The sequence below is a fragment of the Oreochromis aureus genome, linkage group 5, assembly GCF_013358895.1.
Source record: "Oreochromis aureus strain Israel breed Guangdong linkage group 5, ZZ_aureus, whole genome shotgun sequence".
Taxonomy (NCBI): domain Eukaryota; kingdom Metazoa; phylum Chordata; class Actinopteri; order Cichliformes; family Cichlidae; genus Oreochromis; species Oreochromis aureus.
Window position 1 is genome coordinate 31,461,072 of NC_052946.1, and position 25,756 is coordinate 31,486,827.

Below are 25,756 nucleotides of genomic sequence, written 5' to 3' on the forward strand. Positions count from 1 at the left end.
TTTTGCTGCTTAGTCCAACATGGCGTCACCGGAAGTCATGTATAGATAATTTATATTGTCTATTTCATTTATTTGCTTTAAAGGTTTACTTTAAACAAGATCATAAAAAATAAGACGCGTCTTGGGACAAATTTGGATGACACCTGCTGAAACATAAGCTGCAAAGTTTCATGTTTAATTCCTTCACTTCTGCAAAGCATCAATAAAAAAGCAAAATGCAAGCCATTTCAAAATGTACTTTTAATGTCTGCTTAAAAGGCACAGTAGGCGGCTTTGAGCAGGAAAACAATTTAACAACAAACATTACAGAATCATAAACTAAAACTGTGATCTATTATTATAAAATCTAAACATTTTTGTTGGTGGAACAAAATACATTTGCATAAAACAAATAAAACACATTCACAGCCGGTATAATGACACGAACACAAATAGGGAGTCAGCTTATAGTTTGGCTGTTTAGTTTTACTACATAAAATCCTTCAACAGAATACATCGGCATGATGAAAAAAAAATAAAGAAACATTTAGGTTGTAGTGTTAAATGTGATTGATAACACCTGCTTAACAGATAAGGTACCTACTGCTGGTATATAGTGCTGGTAAATCCAGCAATTTAGTGTATTTTCACTGCTTTCAGAACAGAGTAGAAGTACTTTTATTTTCTAGAGACCCTAACTAGCACATTCTGTCAAATTAAGACATAAATTATGGCTTAGGAACACATTTGACAAGATTTCCAACTATAGATTGTTTATTTATAGCATATTAGTGTTGGATATGCATAGAAAATATAACAGAATTTATTTTTTCTAAATGTAACTGTGTAAATTGATTTCCATCATTGCAACGGATAACTTGTTCCTATTACATTCAGTGACATATGGAGGATCTAATTCTATCAGTATATCTAAAGTTCAGTAAGGCATTGCAGCATTTATATTGAGTTTTTTGTCATTTCTGTGATATAGTATGTTGTGTGCGTTTACTGGTTTCTTTATGTGCACATGCAGAAGTATTTATGACACTAATGATAAGGCTTCCTGTTCAAAGCCTTGGCATGCAGAGACGAGACGGAGGCCTTGAGATAACTAGAACTATGTTACCTCATGCAGAAGCGGCCCGCTTTTCAAAAGAAACACTCGATTGACTCATGACTGGATTCAGAAGTTGTCCACACTGTGGCAAGAGCAAAAGAGGAAAGAAGATGGGATCTTCACTTAGAAGCGGACACAGCCACTAGTTTCTTCTGAGCTGTCAAAGTCGCTTCCTTCGCACAGGGACTCCTTCAAGAAATGAAAATAAAAAACCCATCAGTGACATTCACAAGTCAGTTTTCTGCAGCAGCACATTCTCAACTAACAAGCAACTAACAGCGACCTAGCCCAGGAGTTTCAAGTTGTGTTTTGAGACAGCTCCATTAGTATGTTTGTTTGTTTGTTTGTTTTTTATTGAACTTTTAATTGCAAAGCAGGAGAACAGCAGTCACCAGCATATACATACACAGGACAAAGATGCATCTACATGTATAGCAGGACGTGGGAGGTAGAAAGAAAAACCCAACAGCAATAGTAACAAACAATGAAAAGAAAAAAAAAAAGTTAACAATCGTTAGCTAATTGAACCATTTAATTTTGACAAAATTTTTTTGGACAGAGCAAGCGGTAACATCTGGAATAAATACAAGAGGCGAGGGAGAATATTCATCTTGACCAGATGAACACGACCTAAGAGAGACAGAGGGAGGCTGCACCACCTATCCAAGTCGCGATTGATGGTCTGAATTAGAGGGGTGTAGTTCAGACTATACATTTCTTTTAGATTCGGTGAAATCTTTACTCCTAAATAAGTGAAACCGGAGGGAGACCAACGAAAAGGCAAATGTTTGGATCAACCTCATTTAGAACAGAGAGGGGCATAGCCTCACTTTTAGAAAAATTGATCTTATAGCCCGAGAAGGAGCCGTATTGGGAGATTAACGAAACTAATCTAGGAATTGAGTGAGCAGGAGAATTTAGAAAAATTAAAACGTCATCTGCGTAAAGTGAAATCTTATGTTGAGAATTGTTCAAACAGAGTCCTTCAATAGCAGCATCCTTCCTAATGGCTGTGGCAAGGGGTTCCATAGCTAGGGCGAATAACAAAGGGCTCAGTGGACAGCCCTGCCGACTGCCACGTTCAATACTGAAATTGCCCGACCTATAACCATTGGTAATCACTGCCGAAAGAGGGGAAGTAGGGAGGCGTGCAAGCACCCGGTGGCAGCGATCAATTTTAACAGCGCCGCCCTTGAAACTCACAGCCAGCAACTCCGGTAACCACGTTTTGAAAAAAGACACAGGGTTGGTACCTTCACTGCCTTCGGGTAGCCCAATAACACGTATGTTACACCGTCGGCTCCTGTTCTCCAAGTCATCAATCTTATCCAAAGCGGCCTCCAGCTTAAGCTCCACTTTGGAAATCTTGGCGCCATATCCCGCTGTAATATCTTCCTGCGTTGATATGCGTGTCTCTGCCTCCTTCATTTTAACATCCAACGCAGAGATGTTAGCTGCGCATGTTTCCAGTCTTTTCAGAACCGGGTCAATCTTCTTCTCAAAGGAGGTCTCCACAGCCCTCAACACCTCCGCCGATATCCTCTCCACCAATTTATCGACGTCCATTTGGCCGAGGAGTGGGGACGACTGGGCCTCCGCCATTACCGCTGCAGCATGATCGCTGAGCGGAGGGTGATTTTCTCCGGATTTGCCCGGTTTTGACCCGAGGTTGAGCTTCTTCTGGGTGCTTGGTATCGTACGCAGTTTAAAAGTCGAAATAAACAGAAACTTTAACCAAGTAAGACATATATAGAGGCCTAAACAAATGCCAAGCTGCGGGAGCGGACGAGAAACACAGCTACTCCGCCATTGACGTCACGTGACCCCCGTTTTGTTTGCTTTTGAAAAGGCCAGCTCCATTAGTATGTTATCAATATCTAATTAAGGTTTATAGTGCGTTTCTAGGTATAATCTTATATACTGGTACTTCACTTTCATGAAAGTTCAACAAAAAACACTGGATTTCCATGATATAATACATGTTTAATAGTGTTCTATCATCAGTTTTATTAAAATTGACTGCATCTATTAAAATACCAAAGAATCAGTATATGACAAAGTGTTTCTGATAAGGTCGCTGTGATGAAACAAAGCTGATATCAACTTTCACTGTGCAAAGGTAATGGAAGATTAGAGAACCCAAAGACTGATAACCACAAAGAACAGACCACTGCGGCAACATATACTGATATGGGTTACAATGAAATGAGTTGAAATACGGCAATCAAAGGTTGACAACAAGTTTCCAAAAATACTTACAGACAGCTGCCTCCTATCCGAGTCTGTAAAGACAGGGTTGGAGCGAGAGAAGGAAGGGAGAGAGAGAAAGACAGATAGAAATGTGGAGAGGGACTGAAGCACTACACCCACAATGCAAGGCCAACAAGTACACAACACATACAAATATGAATATGCATTTTAAAATGTTAACATTTTCAAACTGAAGTGGTTAATGTATTTGGGGGAATAAATTCTATTTTTTAACAGAAAGCTGAAATTTCACTGATTATTTTGGGGTTTTAATCAAACTGAATCATCACTTTGGGTTTTTTAACAGTTACGAGATGATTAGGATGTGCGTCTCTCTTTCTGATGTTTGTGTGTCTTTTTCTTAACTCCACAAGGAGCTTTCCTTAGTAAAGAGTAGACATGCTGTTCTGCATATTCAAGCTGTCAACAGCCTGGCGGTGAGGCAGACATCATGCAGCACAAACATATGACAGAAACAACATTTGAAGAAAGGAGCAATCCATTCAAGACCCAAAACATGCCCTGAGAGGAAAAGATAGATGGTGGGGTGGATTTCACGTATGCTGATTGCAACACAGACACCAAATTATCAAGAGGATCCAAAACTGAGGTGGGAAAATGCCAAACACATGATTACAACTGTGGTGGGACCAATTACGGAAAGACGGCGTGATTTAGAGGGGGATCCTTTAACTATCTCACTAACTTGGCTTTGCCGTTCCTCTGGCATCAGAGCAGATGGGGTGGGGGCAAGCGGTAGCCAGGGCTGGTTGCCTGCGCTGTAGAGCCTGGGCCGCTTGACCTGGTCATGACTGGACAAAGGAGTGTAACTATTCCGGCGATGTATGAGAGTAGAGTCCTTCGGAATTTTACCCTGGTAGAAAATGAGATACCGCAGGTGTTAAACAAAAAAGATCTTTAAAAAAACAACACCGGGGGCATCTGACGAGGAACAGCCAAAAAAATAAAAATAAAAAATTGCTGCACTCGCCAAACTGATCCAAAGCAAAAGGTAAGGAACTGCTTCCACCCACAAAACATCAATCAACAGCAACAGCACAGCCCTGATTGCACAGGACAAAAAACCCCACCTGCTTCAACCAAAACCACAACAACACTGGACCTAACAAGTCAGATAAAACTGTCTTCACAGAAAATACATAATCTTAATATGAGGACAGACAGTAGAGTAATGACAAAGATTAGATCAGCCAAGCAAAATAAGCATGCTCAGCAATGGCTTCCTTTCAAGGTAAAATATCACTTAACATTCACAGGCTCATAGCTCAAGCCAAGCTGAGGAATTAAGACTAAAGGTAAAAGGGGGTTACAAGACAAGGATATAAGGAAAGGAGGCAAGAAAGCAAAGCCTCATATATACAGGGGATAAGGTGTGATTGTGCGAAATGAACAGACACAGCAAACAACAGCGCACCTTGAAATTATATGCTGAGAGTCGGTGACCAATTTAGTGCGAGTAAACAATATGCATATCTTACAAATGATCAACTTTAAACATTCAATGGAAGAGTGATGTTCGCCTACTTGCGCAGCTATGTGATTTTCTTTTCCGCTCATCTCAGAGCAACTTACAAGAGGCCGGTCTCGGTGCGTGTTTACTGCCTCCACATTCAGATAAAACATTTCCACTTTACAACCTACAAGATAAAAGACAATATGTTTACATTATCTTCTCACGTTGCCTTATGTTGTTACAGTGTAACGATCATCAGGTAAAGACTTACCGTATGCAACAGGGGTGAGCTTGAGAATTGTGTGGAGTGGACATTTCATGTATGGAAGATCCTCTGTGAAATGAAATAAATAGCGTACGGATTCATCATTGTCTGCTTATGTTGTCTGTAGCATGTGTGAGTGTGTATGTTTGTTTTAATCTCACCTGCACCCTTGTCCAGGAAGTAAGCCAGGAGACAGCGCATCACAGCCTGATGGCAGATGACCAGCACATTGCCTTGTCTCTCTAATTCCATAATAACCGGCTCCAAGCGCTGAACCAGATCTTGGTAGGACTAATGAGCAACAAAAGATCATCCTGGGCTCAATTGCTAACACTTGAAAGGAAATTAACTTTCACAGCTTGAACAACACTGGTAGAGAAAGAAAGTCGAATAACAAAACAGAATAAAACTACTGCCGCTGTGGCTGCTGATCAGACGCTTTATTGTGAGGAGTAGTGCGGGTTACCTCTCCTCCTGGGTAGCGATAATGATATTTGTCCTGATCCCTCAATGCAAACTCCTCTGGGAATGTCTCCTGGATCATCTCGTAGGTCATCTCCTCACAAACACCCTGGAAAAGGAAAATAAATCATTTATCCTCACGTCACACCTCAAGATGAAAAGAAATGTTTCAGCACAATTTGAAATCTAAAAAAAGATAACTGGATAATTTCCCTTGATAAAATATATAAATGTCTCCAAAGAGCTAAGCCAGTTTCATCGACCGATTTCATCCTCAGAAAACAGTCATCATTTAATCCTTTGATTTCATACTGTGAATAAATAATGACTGTTATTTCATGTGACCTAGATCTTTTCAAAGCATTTTAACCCTTTTTATTCTCCTCTGGATGCTTCTTTGAGATTGAGTGTGATTAAAAGGGCTGAAAATTTCGTTTGGCTTTGCTCTTACCTCTATGCAAACATATTTTACAAGTGTCTTGGAAATAACAGCATAAAGTTTCTATTATTACAAACCAGAGGTCTAGCTGTAAAAATTGCTATAGCTGTGGAGGGTACTGACAGCATCAATCTCATTGAGGATTTTCCACTGTTCATAAGGCACGCCAAGCTCTTCCGCTGTCTGGATCGTCCTTCTCAGTTGGCTCGTCCACACCTTCAAATCTGACAGCTTGTGTTCATCAATGAAATCACGCAGAGCGTGGGCGAACTGGGATGTGAGAGAAAGGGAGAGGCTTCAATTTATCCCTCATTAAGGGCATTTCTTGCTTTATTAGACAGATATTCACCAGTGAGAGTGAAGAAAATAGGAAATGGAGAGGATTAAATCCAATAAAGGTCACAACTCTGGAGTGCATGATATTGCAGTTTAAGAACATCTTATCCCAGTAGCTATCTTCTCTTCAGAAACTGGCTCGACAGTTCATTAAATGAGCATTAAAAGAGAGAACGTGCAAAAATCCTACCTGTTTCCCACGAGGGGAAAGTTCAGAATCTCCTCCGATGCGTCCTTCAACGTTGTGTTTGCTCTCTCCGTGCCGACACAGGTAAATGGAGTGAGAGTGCACATGGATGTTCATGAGGTAGTAGACGATCTTGCTCTGGATGTAGTCCTGAACCCGGTTCACCAGAAAACGTTGGCCCACATTTATAACCTTGATAAATGAAAGGTCCCTGCAGATGCCAATAAAACACGCCGGTGATTTACTGTCGCCATCTAGTGTTTATTTACTAATTTGCAAGGCCTAATTCTGCCAATATAACAGCTTTACTGTTTGGATTATTATATTGGAGAATACTTTGGAGGAACAATAAATGGAAAAGATTAAAATTATGCAAAGCAGTTCATACTTGTCATAGTCATCAGGATCTAAAGGTTGGTAAGTGACCTTGTAGCACTCAATTCGCTTCAGGAAGTCATCCATAACTCTCTCTCTGTGTCTCTCAGGGTAGTCTGGACTCGAAACCTTCACTTCCTATTACGGTTAACACATTCAAACAATATGAGCATCCAGTTCAGTTCTTACATAACGCTGCAGATGGTGTGAATATTAATAGGTAATGGAGTTCAACCCAGACAAAGTCACAGTCAATGGTTAAATTCATTTAGGTGAGATCATACCAGGATATTAGCAGCAATGACTTCGGGGTCATCACACACCGACTCCACAAAGAACACCTGTCAGAAAGATGGAAACTCAGAGTCAATTTACGCTAAACATTCCTGAAACTGACAATTAGTTTTTTTTATAACAGCAAATTTTACATTGCCATCAACCTAGACAAGAACTTACACAAATACAGGGTAATTAGCATCAACAAAAAACACCACACATAGGTTATGAATTAGTGAGCTTTGCAGATGCAGAAAGGCAGCTGCAAAGCTCGACTTTTTCCAGTCTTAAACACAGATTGGTAGAACTGGTAGCTTCAAATCTACAGAGAAGAAAGGGAGAGCGATCGTGGATAGCTTTATTTTCCCAAATGTTATCTATTCAGTTAACAGCACCCTGTGAAGTTTGAAAGCCTCACTGTTTAAATTCTGTGAATTTTTGACATCTAATAATAAATATGAGAAATGTTTGAAAGGTGATTTTATTAAAATTATTCTGAAAATGTTACACAATTTGTAGATGTGTTTTATTTGTAGTTCGTTAGCCTCTTTTCTTTTACTCTTCTAGCTGTTTCTTACTTTTTTAAATGTGTTGCTCCCATCAAATTCAAAATGAGCTCATATTTTCTGTGAAATAAATGTTTAAATGTTTGATATGTTTTGCAAATCATTTCATTCAGTTTTTAATTTAACTTGAATTGAGGTTGTGCATTAAAAATGTTTTCCGTTAATGTTTAAATTGAGCTCATGTAACCTTTGAGTGATGATAGCACGTATACTGAACAGAAACCCACAAGGATTAATTTAAAGATGCTTATTCAACAGGATCTTGGGAAATAAAGGTCAGTTCAATAATGCTGTTTGGTAATTACCCCCCATGGCCATCGCGCTGTTCAGCAAAATAAATGTGACAAATGTGAGGACTTTTCCATGGCTTCAGGTAATCACTCCAATCTGCATAATACATTTTAAAAGTCCCCAATGGGATATAAATGTGTAAAAATAGCATATAATTTCACCTTAAAAGCATTCTCCTTCACAAAATCTTGAATAAGGTCTCGTCGTTCTCTTGTTGTGTTTGTTGCATCAAAAACCTGAAAGAAAAAGGGCAAAAACAAAGACAATATTTATTTGCGCTCTGTGAAATGTTTGTGGGACAGCGTAGGATTAAGACTATCCTAATGCCAGATGTGTTTCTGTTCTGGGTATTTAAAGGAAATGAGCCAACATCGAGATGCCATGTCAACAGAGAAGCATGCACATAAAGACTGAGAGACTCACTGCGATCTGACCTCCCTCCTCTGTCAAGTACGCCTTCACATCTTGCAGCGCTACCAGAGCACACTGCCTGCAGTAGAGAAAGCAAACATACCAGCAGCCAACAGCCAACTATAAAAAACAGATTTACTGAAATCCACCATCATCAAAGCTTACATTCTAGTGTAGTGTCAGAAATCTGAAAATGTTACAGTAATACATTGTAGATTTCATGAAAAAACTGATTCTTTGTAGGCCCCCCCCCCAGTTTTGGATTACAGCTTTCTTCTGTGCATCAAAACAATTACAAGACATGAAAAACACCCATTTTTAAAATCACAAAAAAATATTTCCCATCTGTTGGCAGTAGCGTTTAGTCACTGACCCAGTTCAATTATCATGTGCAAGAGTTATGAGGTACACAGTGGTAGATTTCTCCTGCAAGATTCTGAAAAAATCTGCTGCAATATATCTTTCCTCAAACAATACAATTTGGAGGTGGATTTTATCTATTTGGAGGGAGGAATGTTGGAAGGCACAAAACAAAACAGCAGTGATTACCATAAACGATTTTAAAAATACATTTGTTGGTGTTCTTGTTGAGTGTTAAATCAGAATGTTTGTCATTTAGCCAGAGTTTCTACTCTTGTCACCTTAAGAGGTGAAGCTAAGGGACTGCTGGTGGTAGCTGTAAACGCTATACTGCAAAAAAATATATATAATTATAATAATAATCTAAATAATAATACTAATAGTAATAATAACAATAGGCAAAATAACATGAAATAATATTGCAAATTACAATTAGCATGAATCAGGAGGATAACATTTTAATGGAGTATTTAAACAGCACATATTAATAAGGTTCACTGGTTAAGGCTAAATTATCAGCAGAAAAAAGTTTTCTAATTAACATATCTGAATCCTTTGCCTCACAGCAAGAAGATCCTGTGTTGAAATCCAAAAATTTAAACTGGCCTTTCCTCAGGGTGCTCCAACTTCCTCCCACTGGTACCAGATGATACCAGACTGGTATCCAGCACAGAATTGGATAAGCAGTTAAGAAACTGATGAGTGGATACATGGATGAATGGCAAAAAAATGGCACCAAAAAAGACATTTCTTCTGAAACGGAGAGGTTTCTTTGTTTTGATTAAAAAAAAGGCTATTCCCAGAGGGAACGGAGAGGGTTGACAGAAAAACTTACTCACTTACATTTCCTTAATTGAACAGTGCTAAGATTTTGAGGTGCTTTGGTTGCTACAATGGGAAACCTTCTATTGGCAGACAGGCATCTTAAACAATAAAAGCAATTCTTGTGATTGCTACTTGATTGGAGTGAGCTTCTTTTTTACAGCAGGACAATGACCCAGAGCTCCAAACTATGGAAAAGCTATTCCTAGAAGAAGCAGTGAGCTGGTAATCTGCGTGTAATAGAGTGGCCTGAACAGTCAAAGGATCTTAACTCTTTTGAGCTGTTGTGGGAACAGATTGATTGTGCAGTGCAAACATTTATCTAACTCGTGGGAGGAAATTCAGGAAGCATGGGGTGAAATTTCTCCAGATTAATTAACAGCTTGAATACAAAAGGTGTGCAAACCTGTGATTACTGTGATCTATAACTCTGAAGGAAAAGTGTGAAGGACAAAATTATTAGTTATTAGCACAAATCAGTATTTTAAAACTTTATTTCTAAAGTTGCCAATACACCACACAGCTCCAGTTTTAGTTAACTCATAAGAAAAAGGTAGATTTCACATTGAACTATTCCTTTAAACTGGTCTTGCTGGTACTTTATGATAACAAACACAAAAACTCAGAAATAGGTATAGCTTATGTTTGACCCAGGCTGGATATCCATGCAGGTCCACAGAGGGCTTGTGTCAGCTTCAGAGTGACAGCGGCAGCTTGTTTAATATCTAGGTCAAAGTCAGCACTAGGATGCTGTCAAGAGCCCGTCACATTTTCATGATAGCCATGCATAACACAGCCCATTTCAATCACTACTACCAGATTAGACCAGGAGGAAAAGAGGCATTTTGTTTTGTTCTTTGTTAATCTTTTTGTTGAAGCACTGATTTACAGTCACTAATCACAACCATTTGTGGCGCACACTAGGCTGCTTGTGTGTATGTGTATATCAGTTTAGGCTGACTGTGGCTAAATACTGACTGCCAGCCAAAAGAACAGCTTAGTCACTGATGCAGCAGGGAAATCTGCAAAATAGGAAACCGACTAAGGTTGAATGCAAGAAATGTGACACAGACAGTGAGGAAATGACAGTTTTCTTAGTGCTAGATAAATGCAATGTACATTGTAAAAACATATTGTGGGCACATGTGTAAAAGTGAACCTTACTTCCTTATTTTCATGGCTTCTTCATTGTCGTGGCGGAAGAAATCATAGGACTTATAAGCTCTGACAGCCTCTCTGCGGTACACGCCCAAGTTAAACACTGAAAAATGAACAAAGGACGTTATCAATCTGCCCTGGCTGTGCTGTCGCCTCTCATGTTGGATACACTTGGATACACTTTTGTTCTAGTGAACAACTAAAACCACAAGAATTTAAGTGGCTAAATTTAGCTTCTCTTTGTGGGATAATTTTAGAGTAGTTACATTTAAATATTTATTATGCACGCTTAATGTCAGTGGGGGGAGGTTTAAAAATTCAGCTTTTGCATTTAAAAATTTTGTTGCCATTCTAATGTCACTGCTACTCGTTTTTTTGACATGTATAATGCATGTCTCTGTGCTGGAGAAGAGATAACACTGATGCTGTTTTTCATGATCTTTACTGGATTTAGAGTTGCTTTCCCACTTTAACTATCCTGATTTAACTTATACAAAGAAGTAAAAAGAAATACAAAGAAGGACTGAAAGCCTATGAAAGTTCAATAAAACACACTATGAAATGTTTTAAATTTGCAGCTGGCATAAACTGAAACATAATGAGAAAGAAATGTCATATGTTATGTTCTACCTTTGGTTGGGACTCCTATCCAATTGAGGTAACGTGTGAGTTTCTTGGAGATGTAGGTCTTTCCTCTAGCGGGCAATCCGATCATCACTATTACCGTTGGAGAGTTTGTCATGTAAGAAGCCCATGCTGTGCAGGAAAGAGATGCACAATACTGAAAGTCACAGTCAAATGCAAATCACATCTGACCCATAACCAGCATTACAATAGAGAAAAACACATTTTAAACAGGCATGCCAATGCTGCACAAACTCGTGAACAGCCAGGCTTATATAACTAGGTCATGTGTATACACAAAAAATAAAAAGTCTCTTTGGACACAAATATCTGTGGAGCAGGTTCAGAGATGTCATCCGAAGAAATTAGAAGGAGAAACATCCTGGGAGAGAGAAGTAATTTTCTTAAGAACAGCAGAAACCACAGAAGGTTTCAAAGTATTTTTATCACTGGTCATGATTTATATTCTTTTTTCTTTTTTTGCCACTCCAGAAAGCTCAACTCCCTGGTAGGTTGGAGATGAAATGAAGCAGCTTTCCTCTCACTGAGGTGATTGTGATTTGGTCAGAGCACACAAAACAAGGTTTTATGTTACAAGTGCACCTGCACACTCTATAAACAGCGATGCATGACTTAAAACCTACTAAAATCTAATTGGCGTTTACTTACAGCATTTTTTCTCGTTGACTCTGAGGTCTGTTTTCTTGGCTTCTGTGGAGTTTGCAGAGCCATTGTCTCTCTGAGTGCTTGACATATTGGAATCTTCTTTAAGCGCAATTCAGATCAGCTCTCTCTCTCTCTCAGAGGGACATAGTCCAAGTTGGTCTGCAACATGCATGCGAAGGATTAGCCTCAGACAGAAGAGAACCAGAGCTTTGTATGCAAGGTTTTCCTATCGATGTATTATGGATATGGCTTAATGTCTCCCAGGCAACATTGACTGCAGAGCAAGCAGCAGGGGAGCTGTGAATGAAGATGAGAAGTGCTGCCACATCATCTGTGCACAGGAAAAAACACTTGGCTTAAAAGCACTATATTTACAAAGCCGCACATGAGCGAGGCATGCGGTGGTTTCCTCTCTCACTCACTGGGGTGACCGAGTTCACTCTGACATAATTTATACCACAATCCACACAAGACGAACATACAAGAGTCAGTGTTTTACCTGGTAAGGAGGTAAATACGAAGAGACCTGCTATTCGGGACCGCCTCTGAAAGACGCAGTCATGCACCGCAGGACCGGGGATCTCGTGATCTGCCGGACACAGAGTTTGCGTCCGCCGGTGCGGTTGGAGGAGCCAGTCTGGTCGGCCTGTCCTTGGTGCTGAAATGCCTCCTCAGCCGGCTGGTATCGTTCCAAGCTGGAGGTGCGTGTCGACGTTCCTCTACCGTAACGTCAAGAATAGATCTACGTCAGCCTACGCCAAAGCACACACCCCCTAACCACAAGGGCTCTGGAGAGGATCAGGCGCAAGAGCAAGAAAAAAAAAGAAGCGCTACACAAAGACTGAAGGGTGAAAATCCTTTTATTTTTTCACCATAAAGCGAAGATTTTTTTTTTTTTTTTACAATAAGCACAACAAGCTTCTTTGCATAGTTATTTTATTCAGCATTACAGACCTCATTATAAAATGCAGATAGTGGTCAAAAGACAATGGTTTAACATAACAATCGGTAAAATCCCCAAATAAATAAAACCAACCCAGAATCACAGTGTTCCCTTAAATAATACAAAAAGTTGAAATAAAAGTAGAGTCCTATGAAAAAAAAGAAAAGAATTATACATCTGACCATCTATTTTGATTTACTGGCACACTTACCTTTGCTATACTTAAAAGAAATAACAGTGAATAAGACTAAGCAACCTTTACACATTATCTGATCATTCACATGCCCACATATATGTACAAGAAACATGTGTAAATCTGTCACAGGAGCCTGGAAAGAGCTCAGACCTCAGCTTGCTGCTATTTTTAACCATTTAGAGAACATTCAGAAGTCAGAGGTGAGGCACTGAGTTTGTGGCAACGCTGATGGAAAATGTGATGCCAGGTCAGCTGAGCAGCCAGCGTTGTGGCGTGTGAGAGACTTTCATAACATCTCAGGCTTGTGAAGGACTGATGAAGCTCAGTTGGAAGGCACAGATAACAGAGTTTAGTGTCAGTAGGTTTGCACACTTTTTGTTGATGAGAAGATGTTCGCAGTCTCCAGTGTCTGACTGTTAGTGGTTTGTAGTTTTCACCTTTAAGGCTTGATTTTCCACAGCTGGAAATTAAGCAGAAAAGAAACAAAAAAAATTAAAAAGAAAAATCACAGTCTCCAATGGGCTTAATCATGGACTGGGGAACCAGTAGCCAGCACATGCAAAATAAGGAGTTAAGACTTGTGAGATTTAAAATGGAGCCAAACCATGTAGTATTTTAAAAGCAATCAATAAATCTAAATGAAAGAGAAGCCAGTGTCATCCTTCCAGGACTGGAGTGATGTGTTCCCACAAATGAGTGCTTGCACTTTGCACTAACTCATTTAGCCATGTATACAAGGAGTTGTAAAAATTTAAGTGGCAGGAAATGAAGTGTGTGTAAGATGTTCAGTGTTGTTATTGGTGGGCACAGGCCTGACCTCAGCAATGTTTATAATCTATAGCTAGCAAAACTGAACTAGACTCTTCACATGCTGGTTAAACTTATTAAACTACCAGTTCAATACTTTGGGAAACTCCATATTTACCCGAGCCCGCCCTTGCTGCTGCCTCGTCGGTGGATACATATACTGTATGTAGATGACTGGCTGTTTACATTTTTGTAACATTTTCTTTCTACGTAATCACAAAATTAAGTGGAATGGTGGATAAGTATACTGGACTCATGCTAACACACATGTTACTTAAAAATACTGTATGCAGTATACAATTCTTCATGACCCTGATGATGGCCACAGACCGAAACGAGTTGGTCAAGTAATAAAGTTGTTGTCTTTACTACAAGTGTTGCTAGAGCTTCGGCCTGTTTAGACTCTTATTGTGCCAGAAACCTTTTATTCTGTTTTCAAAGAAGCCCTATTTACTCTGTATGTATTTATGTATATACTCTGTATGTATCATGTTTCTGCATTAAGAATAGAGCCAGACACGTGAGGATAATAGCTTTGTTTAGCTTGGAATTGCATTGCATAAAGACAATGTCACACTTTTCTACAGTTGTAAAGAGAACACATTAACATAAAGTTTCTCAATTGCATAATTAACATATAAACAGGAATTTACAGTAGTTGTTGGAGATCGTATGCTCTAGCTACATACTAATCCAATAAGTATTAAGTGTAGTAAAAATTTGTTAATACTGCTGTCTCCAAGCAACCAAATAAATATATATTTCTCATGTGGTTAAGCTACTCATTTAAGTACTCCTGGGAGTTTGTCACTGTGCAGCTTTAGTTCATGTTTTTCCTCTTATCATTCACATGCTAAATATTTTGAAATCTCAATATGCACATTTCTAGCTTGTCTGCCAGATGGCTTCAACCAATGCAAAGTTTCCAGGTCAACTCTGTAGGCTACTAACAGCTCCAACAGCTAGAGGGCAACATGCAGCTGTACTGGAACTAAATGTACAGCCTGTACTTTTAGTTGCTCCTCTGGAGATTTATTATAGCAAATATTTATAGTTGTTGTCATTATATTCCATTTTAAACACAGACACTATTTAAATGGCTCAAATTAGAGTAGTTGAGGCTTATATGAGCAACAACAATCAAGTTACACTGTTAAAGTTGTATTTTTTTCTCGAGAGATAAAAAAAACAAAACATGGAGCCCAGAGTGATCAATGAAGTGCATCTTAAATCTATTTTTCCTGTCTTTTTAGGCAAATTTCAACATTTTTTATTCTAACTTTACTCACTCTGATGTTGAAGCCAAGCAGGTCACTGACTACGGCAGACACAGCAGAGAGAATGACAACTTTGGTGATGTTATAGATCAGAGGGTTCACTGTGAGACCCAGCAGTCTGAACGGAGTATCGAGCTCCTGGAAGATGTAAGGAGGAAGAAAATGTTATCTAAGATTTATGACATGGGCACCCATACCCTGAGGCTAAAAATGATCAAAGCCAGAATTTATTAAGGATGAAAAACCACTGACAAAGGGGACTCCACTTGGCCTTCATGAGAAATACAACAACTACATATTGCAATACAATCAAATTTATAGCATATCCGTCAGCACAAAGTTATTAGGGCTGTCTGAAGGAGATCAGTAGTGAGGAAGAAAGAGTGATTAAGCTGATGGATGTTAGAGTGCCAACAGAGACATGACAGGGAGTGAGGAAAGAAAAATCCCCAACTGGACTCATACTGCAAAGTTATAATATTATAATTGCATTTTCTACACGGACTGGATAACAACCTTCACTGGGAACTGCATTTAGTTTCAGTGAAAATTTGGGCTTACCTTCATTAGTTTTGTAGCTAGCTTCAAAACATTATTCACAATACTGAGTTCTTCTTTCTTATTGGGCTTTTTCTCCATCCTGAGATACAAATTGATCTGGGAACAAAAACAGTTTTACACTGTGTTAATGTTACAGTGAAGGCCAAATAATGTATTTAAACCTACATTAAATCAATGCACTAATCAGCCAGAGAAATAGCCTGGAATCTTGTGCCTTTTCCAGCCTGGGGGGGAGCTTTACCTGCTCAGTGAGCAGCACAGAAGAGTTACTATACTTGGAGTTGGTCTCTGAACCCAGCGTGGCGAGCCTTAACAGAAAGAGGACAAGGGAGGCGCACCACACCATGAGCTCCCAGTTCATTAGAGACTCTAGGAATGTCTTGTGGCTTTGCAGAAGCTGAAAAAAGAAAGCAACACTGCTTACATTTATTGACCCCTGCTTTGTTGTGAAAATTGGATTTCTTTGCACCTAACAGAGCATATAAACTACTTTCCATCTTAGCTTCATGGCTTATCTTCAGTAGGGTAATATGATTAAATGGTTGCATGTTTGAGGCCGTCTCCTTGCTATTTAATCTCCGTGCTAGACTAGCAGTATTTGCACAACATTATCAAATCAATGTTCTCCAAAAAAGCAATTCTGCTCCATCCCATGCGACTGACCTGAGCACAAATGATGAATGAAATGGAAAGTGCTAAAAGAAAAATAGTGGAGACAATGACGTCAACGGAGCGCTGCGGTCCTCGTCTCTGCGAAGCACAAACAAATCAATGACGCACGGTTAAAAAGACAAGTCTACAGCGAGCAAAATGTCGAAATAAACTGAGATTGGGAGTATTTAGGCAGGAAAATACAAACCCGGAGAAAAGATCGAAGCGACAACCACATCTTTATATTCTGAACTTTCTTCAGCCTGAAATGGGGAATCTCAGATTTCTTGGCTTTGCGAGCTGAAGTTAGGTGGCTGAAGAACTTGGCAAATAAAAGTCTCTGTTGGGCAGACAAAAAAACATACTGTGACGCACTGCAGCAGAGCTAAAACTGATCACATTTAGGATGCAGCACTGAAAACATCTTCTAGTAAGAACAATTTAAATCATACATGATGGTAACAAGGTAGCAGAGAGACAGAATGGCTCCAACAATTTAGAGCACATTAAGCATAAACAATTATTTTGTCCAGTCAACCTTAAAAAAAATAAACAAACAACCCAAAACCTAAAAATCAGTAAACTTTCACATTTTTAGAACCTGGGACAGTAAATCTTTGTGATGTGCATATATTGAATCACCACTCACCTGTTTGTATGTTCTCTCAGCCACGCACATCATGAAGAAGAACAGCCCTGTGAGGCAGATTCTTTGCACTGTCGTGATGAAGAAAAAAGCATAAGCTTGTGTATTTAACGGCCCCATTGCTATTTCTATCAGCTCTGACGGAGGCAGGGAGCTGATGCCTGACATGTCCAGACACTGAGCCAAGCGGAAGGCAAAGGGCAGCAGTGCCAGAGTGGTAGTGATGAGCCCGCCAAGCACGAGATAGCCCATTCCCTGCTCCACTAACTTCACCTGGTAATAGCAAACACAAGACAGGAGGTGTTTAAGACCAGAGACATGTGCTGGAATATTTTTATGCAATGAGAGCTACAGTCTTTCTTGGACTCTCTTGACAACATATTTTACACATTTACCTCAGACTTTGAATATTTCTTCCATTATCTGTGTTTGTCAGTTTGCCACATTTGGCAGCTAGATGTTCAAAAGAGTCAGAATAACAAATTCTGGCACTGTAATGAGGTAAAATTTGGTTCTTAATTTTTGCCTGGCACTTATCGGTAGAATTTGAAATAATTTCAAGTTGGTATTGCACCACTACAGATCTGACTGTAACTGTAATTATTAGGAAATTGTTTGTTTTCAAATGTGCGTTATGCTGGACTGGCTGTTAATAATATAAAGAGGAAAGCGTGTACCCGTGTGAGGATGATCCCACTGATCTCCAATACTGACATTTCTGCTTTCTTACACTCGCCCTGCTCCCAAATGATGGCACTGACACGATCCTTGGATGGGTGACACGCCTGCAGCCAAGACAGCTGGCTCTGAAACGAAACACCACAGACAACATCCTGTTCACAATTCATGCATGTTTAGTGTGTAATCTAATCGGCAACAGGCCTTTGAAGTTGAAGCTTAACCACATGTCAAAACTTACAAGACTTGAGACTGCTCATAATTTTCTAAAACAACATATTTAGTCTTAACGTCCAGAATAATATGTAGTATTTAAGATGTGTTTGCATTTACTCCAGTGATTGCTTGTTGTAGGCTTTCATCCTCGTCATCGCTGGTCAGAGTGTCGTTTTGTGGGAGGCTCATGCTGGCGTTGCACCTCCCACTATCGTCACTGTCACTGCTCCCTGTGGAGGGAGGGCCTTGGAGAAGCTCCTCCCACATAGTGTCATCGGTGTCGGAGGCAGGACGAGAGCCCACGCTCGGCCTGAGACGCTCCACCTCACGGGGCTTCACCTTGATGAAGGCTTCACTCTCGATGAAGGCTTCACTCTCGTCCTGAGCAAATTAAACCAGAGGCAGTGTTCTGTATGCGACATTGAAGTTACTTCACATCAAATCTCTAAAACAAAACTAGACAAATTACTATTAAATAAACTGCTGATTTAGTGCCATCTCTGAAGCAAAGCCTAGAATTGTAATTTGCATCTTCCACATCAGGCTTTATTAATGTATGTGCTTCTTAAATTTCCCAGAAGCTTGCTGTACATTAAAAATCCATTAAGCAACTTTGATGGTATACAGTGAAGTTTACCTGAGGCCTCTGTGTAATTATGGGGTTAGACTTTTGGTTTCTTTTCCGAATAGAAGATATTGATGCAGGAGCTGTAGTGGGGTTTCTTTCATTGTGAAATGGTGTTCGCGTTACTTCCAGCGGTTGTATTCCTTCCTCTTCCTCACTGGAGAGCTCATCAGAATCCCCAAATCCTGACTTTCCTTTGTTCTGTAAAACATAATCACATATATATATATATATATATATATATATATATATATATATATATATGTATAATTTTAAAAGCATGCACATGAATTTTACAAACACTGACTACTAATATCCATGTATTATTTATATGAATAAATTCTTACAACTGCACAAGGCCAGAGGAGGTAGACTTACACCTAAAAGCATTAACAGAATGGTAAATCTATATCAAGCAAGCAGACCATATTTACAGTTCAGTCATTTAGACACAGCAATTAAAAACACTTTTTAAGGGAAATTTCAGACCAGTTTCGCACTTATACATCCATCCATAACCTATCCATCATATCTGACATTTTTTGACTCTAAAGATTAAGTAGAGATGAGAAACTTTACCATTCTCTCCTCTTTTCTGTATAAATGCTGGTTTTCTTCAAACTGCCAGCAGCCCAGCAGCTCCGCCTCCCCACTGTTGTTCTTTTCTTCGGATTTCTTCAACCCTCTGTTCTTTCTTGGCCTAAAGGAGAGAAAGTCAAAAGACAAGTCAAAGGTAAATGATGGTAATTACCGTCTTTTGACATTTTTATTATTTATATTAATATATTAAATAATAACATTATAATTAGCCTATATTTAACATGCACAACAACAGTTGTGCAACAACAACATGTACAGCATAACCTGGGATGTGAGAGCCACATCACATATTGTACATGAAATACAAAGAAAAGCAGATATTCAGTTAATATAGTAACTCTCTCAAAAGCAAATTAAAGAAATTGTAACAAATGATGAGTGTCATGAGTAGTCATATTGAATATTACAGTTTTTTATATGGAGATGTTGTTCATAATAGTTATGTAACATTAAATAAGTTAACAATGATAAGGCAAATCTCATGTGACAACCTCAGAGGGACTTGACTTCATGGTACAGGTACATATTTAGAAGTAGTGCTTCGGGTCTATCTGCATGTTTAACATGGAACTTTATGCATGAGCCACAAGGAGTGTGAGTGTGTTTGTGTGTTAGTCTAACCACTAAATGCGTGCAGTGCCTAACAATGAGGAAGCTACCTCCTTCTGCGTGTGGGGCTGGTGGTGTTGCTGGCAGCTGGACTGCCTGAGGGCCACCGGCTGGACTCAGTCGACACAATCTGGCAGTGCACGGTACCCAGCAGCAGCATCAGACACATGGGTCCAAACACCTCGCTGGCAGTCGCCCTAGGGACCTCGAAGTACAGCAGCACCGCTGCCACTGAGGGGAGCAAAACATTTTGCAACAGCAAACAAAACAGTCTCTTAGGGGAGACATTATAACAGAATTCATGCTTACTAATGAGGTCTCTTCTGTGCTCCTCAGGTGTGATGGGTAACAAGTTTAGTGTTGCATATAAATGAATGTAAGCTGTGTTGAATAGCTGGCGAACTGAGCCTGCAGCAATAGATCTAACTTCATGAACCAAAAACAGAGCATATCGAGACCTATGTACTTTCTTCAATTAAATATACGTAATCAAACAACCTAAACAAAACCAGCAAAAATCAACCTTATTTGGAAAGGAGAGTGCATGTGTCTGGGTGCTAGCAGGCAACAATTTGGAGACACGGTCACAGGAAAGTACTCCTGCTGTTTCCACCAATTGCTTTCAGGCAGTTAAGGTGGACTGGAATTAATCAGTGAGTGGTTGTGAGAGAGGGCATGCTGCTTTTTTGGCGGTGGTTACTGCATTTCTGCAGCCCAGATTTTGAACTGTTGGCCAAGGGGGCGACAATCCAAACGACACATCTAAAGAGTTTTTATGTGTCATGTGGCAGCTGCTCTGTGACAGTAAGGCTCCACACCATTAAACCAGCGCTTTCTTAAGGTTCTTGTGTTTCTATTATCAACATTAGAAGCAGAATCGGAATACTTGAATCCCACAGTTGGTCACGGTTGCTCCAAGACAGTAAGATCAGTAACTAACTAAACTAAATCAAATAATATATTAAAAAGTTATAAAATATAACAAAATAGTCTATTCTTGCATAGATCTGCAACTAACACATATTTCAGTAATTGACATAAAGCAATTTGCCCTTTGGCAATTATTAACGTTTTTTCTGATTCTGTGTATTTTGATTAAAGGAATAAACACAAAGAAGCATTCAGTCATTCGGTTTGGTTAGCTCTTCCAGCACATGAATGCAGGCTCATGCTGTTAAAGACGAGTTTTCTATTCTTCACTGAAACACTTATTTAAGCAGATACAAAGTTATTTATCCAGTAAATTAAAAACTGTTCTGATACATGGAACCTGGTCTAGGTTGAATGTCTACACTGATATTTGAATTGAGGTCAGTCTTGTTTTAAGGCTATAGTTGCAAGATGAGAAGTGGTGGTGAGCTAACCTTGCATAATGTAGAGCATGAGGATACATGAGGAGATGGACTTGGAGGTCACCTGGATCCACCACTGGAAGAAGAATGGGAACAGCAGCACTCTGACCAGACCCTTTCGAGTCAGAGCTGTCCATGGACTCTCTGGTTTGGCTTTGCTAAATGTAGATCCTGACGGGATGAAAGGGGTGGTCTGTTAAAACTACATTTGCTTTAAGTGATGGAGCAAGGTTGAAGTAAAGAAGAGATTAAACAGAGGCAAATAAAGCACTGCACATACATATATACAATGCATAGTTTATCTGCTTTATGCATGAATTTACAAGAAACCTGGAGAAATGTCTCAAACACATTTCAAAACGATTAATATTCCTTATTCACACTCACCTCTTACTAAATCAACATCAATAAGGTCTGGCTTGATGTGACCCGTCTTCTTTGGTTTGCTGTCCAAACCCTATATAAATAGTAAGGGCTTCTTACTCAACTTAGAGGTCAAATGCACTAAAAATACACAAAAACTTATTCCATTAAAGAGAAAAGTGAGTATCTTACATTTAGATCAGCTTTCTCAAGAGATTTCTCCCAGACTTGTTGATCATATGCCCCGATCTATAACAAAATATAATTCTTCTAATTATAATTACCTTTCAAAGAAAACACAAGAGGTGATAATAACAACTAAATGATCAAACAAAACCATGTCCAGTTAAATCTATGGAAAGCTTGTGTGATATAACTATAACTATACTATAAAAGAAAGTCTTAAGCTAGAGTTGTTTTTATTTAAATCTATTTCTGTAAGGAGTAAGGGAACAAACAGGTAAAGGAAACGATTTAATAAATTGTGAGATGTAAGGATGTAAATCAGCGCATATGGATTCAAGATTGAATGACTATGAATTAAATTGTTACAATTGTAATGACACCCACTTTAAAATAAATCAGATTAATAGTAACAGTAATTTGGTAAATGTCTATGGTTTAGCAGATTTTTTTTTTTTAAATGTACAAAGTAGTAAACAAGTAAGTAAACAACCACAAACAAGGCTCATTACATATCTTACGTTATATTACTAGACTTTACTAGTAAAGTATATAGTATAGGTTTGTAACAAGTGATGAGTTTCTAAGACTGTCAAAGGAATGTGTCTTTTCTTTTTTTACCTATGAAAATTAGGCTGACCGTGGCTCAGTTAAATATTTTCCAATGAAAAGAATCCCTGATAAATTAGATTTGTTGTTGTTGTTTTAAGATTAGCAGCATTTTGCATTTGAAAGAGAAAACTTTAATACAACAATTACACATATGCCTCTCTCTCACAATGTCACACATTACCCCCTAAAATGCCACACATATTATTAGATAAACACATTTTTATGATAGCACTACAACAGTAAATAGTGAGAATAAAACTTCTTATTTCCTAAATGACACTAACTGTACTGGATGTGTTGCACTTACCTTTTCTTGGTACCAGGCTATTGTTGCCATTGTTATTAGACAGGGGAACCGGTCAACTCGGATCAGGTCATTTCACGGTAAAGAGAGGAGGAGTGGGGAGAAATCCAGATGTGTTCACTAATCAGAAATGGTGAACACAATGCTGAAGCTTGGAAAAAGCAGAACTTAAACGAGAGGCCCGCAAGAGAAAACAGATATAAAATGAACGCGATTTGGTGTGAAACAAGCACCTGTGAATACACAGGTGCGCTAAGGGTTAGCCAAAAGTAGCCAAAGTAATTATCTGAAATTATTTTTTACCTGAAATTAAACAGCACGGTAGCTTTGGCACAAACTGGAAGAAACCTTTTTTAAACATAACAAACTGCTCGTTAACACTTTCTTGTCATCAGTTTCGGGTCGCTGCACGCTGCAGCGTCTTTTTGTGCAACTGAGCTAACTACTAGCGCCGATTACAGCTTACTTAACCTCTTCCGGTAAGTTTCGACGCGGATAATTTCTGAAAATACTACATTTTAACAGCTCTTCTGCTCTCACACATATGTCTACTTGTTTATTTCAGCTGTTTTACACTTTTTAGCCCATTCTTCCGCTTCCCTTTTCCTGGGTTTGTTGTTTTTCCTAAATTGTAGCACAGTATTCCCTGAGATTTGTCTCTCAGGTACACATTTTAGGTTATTCAAAAGAGAAAGTCCTTTCAAAGACTTATGCAATTGTCAACATTAAGTAATAAGCATTAACTAAAATTATGGACAAAAACTGTGCTACATATATGTCAGTATACGTATTTCAGTGATGAAACGTATTGCACCTTTAGAGGGCAAGTGCTACCTGAAAGGCTAATTCGTGGAAACAGAATACCCAATATTTTCATAACATTTCGGCCAATGACAGCGCAGCTTCTGTGGGAACGGTAGTATCAATTACGCTCTCGTTTAAGCTTGTCCCTTATATAATACCATAGCCGTACTTTAACGCTAAAAAGGTCCCTCTGAATTATTTTACCATTTTAATTTAACTTCTTACTCTTCTAAGTTCTAAAAGAAACCTTTTAAAAATACATTTCCAAGACATGTTGTAAATCCCAGTATTCAGTTTTAGGGAGTGGACTCCCTGAAAATTCCTGAAAGAATTTATCTGTGTAAAAATGCTTCTAACTCACTTTTAATTTCTTTTGTATCAATCCAATGATGAGGATAAGGAGGCGAGGAGGAAGAGGGGATTTCTGGCATATTTGACTTAAGAAAATGTTGGCACAGGTACATACGATTGTAATTTACATTTAATTAGAATTCAGATAAAAATATTAAGAATACATACAGCTGTACAACACTAATCTCTAGTTCTACTGTTTAAATAACAGCTAAATAAGAGTATCCTGAAAATAATAAGGTCTGATAGAAAGACTCTGCTGTCTAGCAGGTGAGTCAGCAGGCTGTTAAGATAGAGACAGAGTCATTTGTCATTCGAATCTTGAGTGTCCGCTGATGGCTGCTCATGCTCAGCTGCGCACACGATCTTTGCTTTGACCTTTTTGTTTGAGGAAATGATAAAGTATGGGCTGAGAGAGGCATAGCATGAAGAGAAAAACACCCTCATATCAGCCACCACCGGTGACACTTTTGCCACTGTCAGCATGTAGATCCAGATCACATTATCAATCCCAAAGAAGACCACATAGAGAACTACCAGGGTTAGCACTGTTTTGGCTGCTCTGGTCTCTGCCCCTCCACCCTGAGAGCGACGAATCCCTTTCACTTGGTGGCTATGGCGGTGGAGCAGCAGCAAGATGTAACAGCTGGAGCCCACCATCAGGGCAACAAATGCAAAATCCCTCCCAGATACAGCCACCCCATTAATCACATAGGACAAGTTGTCTCTGAAGTCCACATGGCAGAAGCCCAGGTTTAAGGTAAAGGCAGGGACAGTGCCATTTCGTGGAGCCATGGAGAATAAGGGAGCTGCTATGCATATGGCCATGTTGAAGAGCCACAGCCCTGCAAAGGTGGGAAGAACTAGGGACGGAAGTGAAGGCTTCAGCCTGGACAAGTAAGGCCCAGTAGGGGTGATGGTCACTGCCTGAAACACACTTAGCATGCAGGTGATGCAGACTGACAAAGCCCGGCCAATGCGGTAAGCATAGATCACCACCTTACAGCCTGGGTCATTCAATAGGTCCTTCAGCCCGAACACCGTCATTGTCTGGGGGACACAGCGGGTCAGCAGCAGCAACAGGTTGGCAAAGGCCAGGTGGCACAGGATCATGTCCACAGGAAGGAGCTTCGGTCCAGTGCAAACGATATGGGTGTACGCCAAAAGTACCACAGTGTTTCCTAAAATGCCCACACCTGTTTGCAAGAGGAAGGAGACCCCCTTGATGGTCACACACAGATCCATGCCACCAAGGCCTGCAGCGGTCGTGATTAACAAAGCAGAAAACCAAAACTGTGATAAATACTATGCACATAACCTTAATCTTTCAAGATGGCTACATGAGTTTTAATAAAACCAGGTAACACCAATAGAATTGTGTCACCTGTAGTGAAAATGATGCTCACCTGAAGTTGCAGAGAAAAAATAAAGTATTTAGTGCTTTAAATGTTGAATGGCCTTTGTAAGCGCAATATATAATCCCAGATACCCCTAAAGACGATTGGCCAAGATATTAGTGCAACAAACTAAATATGACTCATGGTCTCAGAGGACAAGACCCACAAAGGAGACAGCATCCCCATGGATGTTGATACACTTTTTTGGCTTGCTATATTGACCACTACATGACTTATAACAGATCCATGATTAATATGTTCTCAATGTAATGGGGTAAATATATACTTTTTAAAAATACTATGCCTCAAAACATAATAATAGTAGTGATGGCAGAATTTTGTATGGGAATTATTTTTCTAGCTCAATCTGAGTCTCAACTTACGATCATATTAATCAGAGTTAGAATAATTTATTAATCCCTTAGGAAATTATAAGGTTACTTTGAAATAATGTTAAGAATGCCGAAGAGTCATTTCAACGAGGACAACTTTGGAACATGTGGAAATTTGCTTTCAAGGTCAA

General features: G+C 39.3%; 3 protein-coding genes across 10 annotated transcripts; all 3 read right to left on the bottom strand.

Annotated features, from left to right (window-relative positions):
* Positions 1–244: 244 nt before the first annotated feature.
* On the bottom strand, positions 245–12,790 carry pfkfb2b (6-phosphofructo-2-kinase/fructose-2,6-biphosphatase 2b). Of its 6 annotated transcripts, XM_039612890.1 has the most exons (17): positions 12,558–12,790; positions 12,062–12,217; positions 11,399–11,524; positions 10,775–10,871; positions 8,441–8,507; positions 8,179–8,253; positions 7,169–7,225; positions 6,898–7,022; positions 6,513–6,720; positions 6,110–6,256; positions 5,552–5,656; positions 5,247–5,376; positions 5,092–5,154; positions 4,940–5,004; positions 4,053–4,220; positions 3,356–3,378; positions 245–1,285 (listed from the first exon to the last, which is right to left on the bottom strand). In XM_039612890.1, exons 2-17 carry the CDS (start codon positions 12,144–12,146, stop codon positions 1,216–1,218), a joined length of 1,611 nt encoding a protein of 536 aa, XP_039468824.1. In that variant the 5' UTR covers positions 12,147–12,217; positions 12,558–12,790; the 3' UTR covers positions 245–1,215. The 6 variants fall into 6 exon arrangements, 5 of the variants coding, with proteins under 5 accessions (XP_039468824.1, XP_039468826.1, XP_031595708.1 ...); XR_005613242.1 differs by having other exon boundaries at positions 3,356–4,220; XM_039612892.1 differs by lacking the exon at positions 4,053–4,220.
* Positions 12,791–12,977: 187 nt separating this feature from the next.
* phtf1 (putative homeodomain transcription factor 1) lies at positions 12,978–23,305 on the bottom strand. 3 transcript variants are annotated; one of them, XM_031739855.2, is made up of 17 exons: positions 22,985–23,305; positions 22,685–22,801; positions 21,775–21,831; positions 21,607–21,676; positions 21,232–21,390; positions 19,918–20,098; positions 19,238–19,358; positions 18,671–18,859; positions 18,151–18,414; positions 17,817–17,945; positions 17,143–17,412; positions 16,702–16,833; positions 16,506–16,592; positions 16,084–16,239; positions 15,843–15,938; positions 15,294–15,419; positions 12,978–13,657 (listed from the first exon to the last, which is right to left on the bottom strand). In XM_031739855.2, the coding sequence occupies exons 2-17, from the start codon at positions 22,712–22,714 to the stop codon at positions 13,637–13,639; spliced, it is 2,088 nt and encodes a 695-aa protein (XP_031595715.1). In that variant the 5' UTR covers positions 22,715–22,801; positions 22,985–23,305; the 3' UTR covers positions 12,978–13,636. The 3 variants fall into 3 exon arrangements, with proteins under 3 accessions (XP_031595715.1, XP_039468385.1, XP_039468384.1); XM_039612451.1 differs by having other exon boundaries at positions 22,685–22,832; XM_039612450.1 differs by having other exon boundaries at positions 22,685–22,848.
* Positions 23,306–24,139: 834 nt separating this feature from the next.
* On the bottom strand, positions 24,140–25,081 carry LOC116320284 (olfactory receptor class A-like protein 1). Its single transcript, XM_031739849.1, has one exon. The coding sequence runs from the start codon at positions 25,079–25,081 to the stop codon at positions 24,140–24,142; it is 942 nt and encodes a 313-aa protein (XP_031595709.1).
* Between the last annotated feature and the right edge of the window lie 675 nt (positions 25,082–25,756).

What these genes read in the sequence shown, in the direction of transcription:
- pfkfb2b (XM_039612890.1), bottom strand. Translation starts at nt 12,146, where the DNA reads ATGTCAAGCACTCAGAGAGACAATGGCTCTGCAAACTCCACAGAAGCC. An exon ending in AGTCAACGAGAAAAAATGCT is followed by an intron (nt 11,525 to 12,061) that starts GTAAGTAAACGC and finishes TTTCCTGCACAG; the next exon opens with CATGGGCTTCTTACATGACA. An exon ending in TGAAGGAGAATGCTTTTAAG is followed by an intron (nt 7,226 to 8,178) that starts GTGAAATTATAT and finishes TCTTTCTGACAG; the next exon opens with GTGTTCTTTGTGGAGTCGGT.
- phtf1 (XM_031739855.2), bottom strand. Translation starts at nt 22,714, where the DNA reads ATGGCAACAATAGCCTGGTACCAAGAAAAG. An exon ending in TTGAGAAAGCTGATCTAAAT is followed by an intron (nt 21,677 to 21,774) that starts GTAAGATACTCA and finishes CTATTTATATAG; the next exon opens with GGTTTGGACAGCAAACCAAA. An exon ending in AGCCCCACACGCAGAAGGAG is followed by an intron (nt 19,359 to 19,917) that starts GTAGCTTCCTCA and finishes TCTCTCCTTTAG; the next exon opens with GCCAAGAAAGAACAGAGGGT.
- LOC116320284 (XM_031739849.1), bottom strand. Translation starts at nt 25,081, where the DNA reads ATGGATCTGTGTGTGACCATCAAGGGGGTCTCCTTCCTCTTGCAAACA.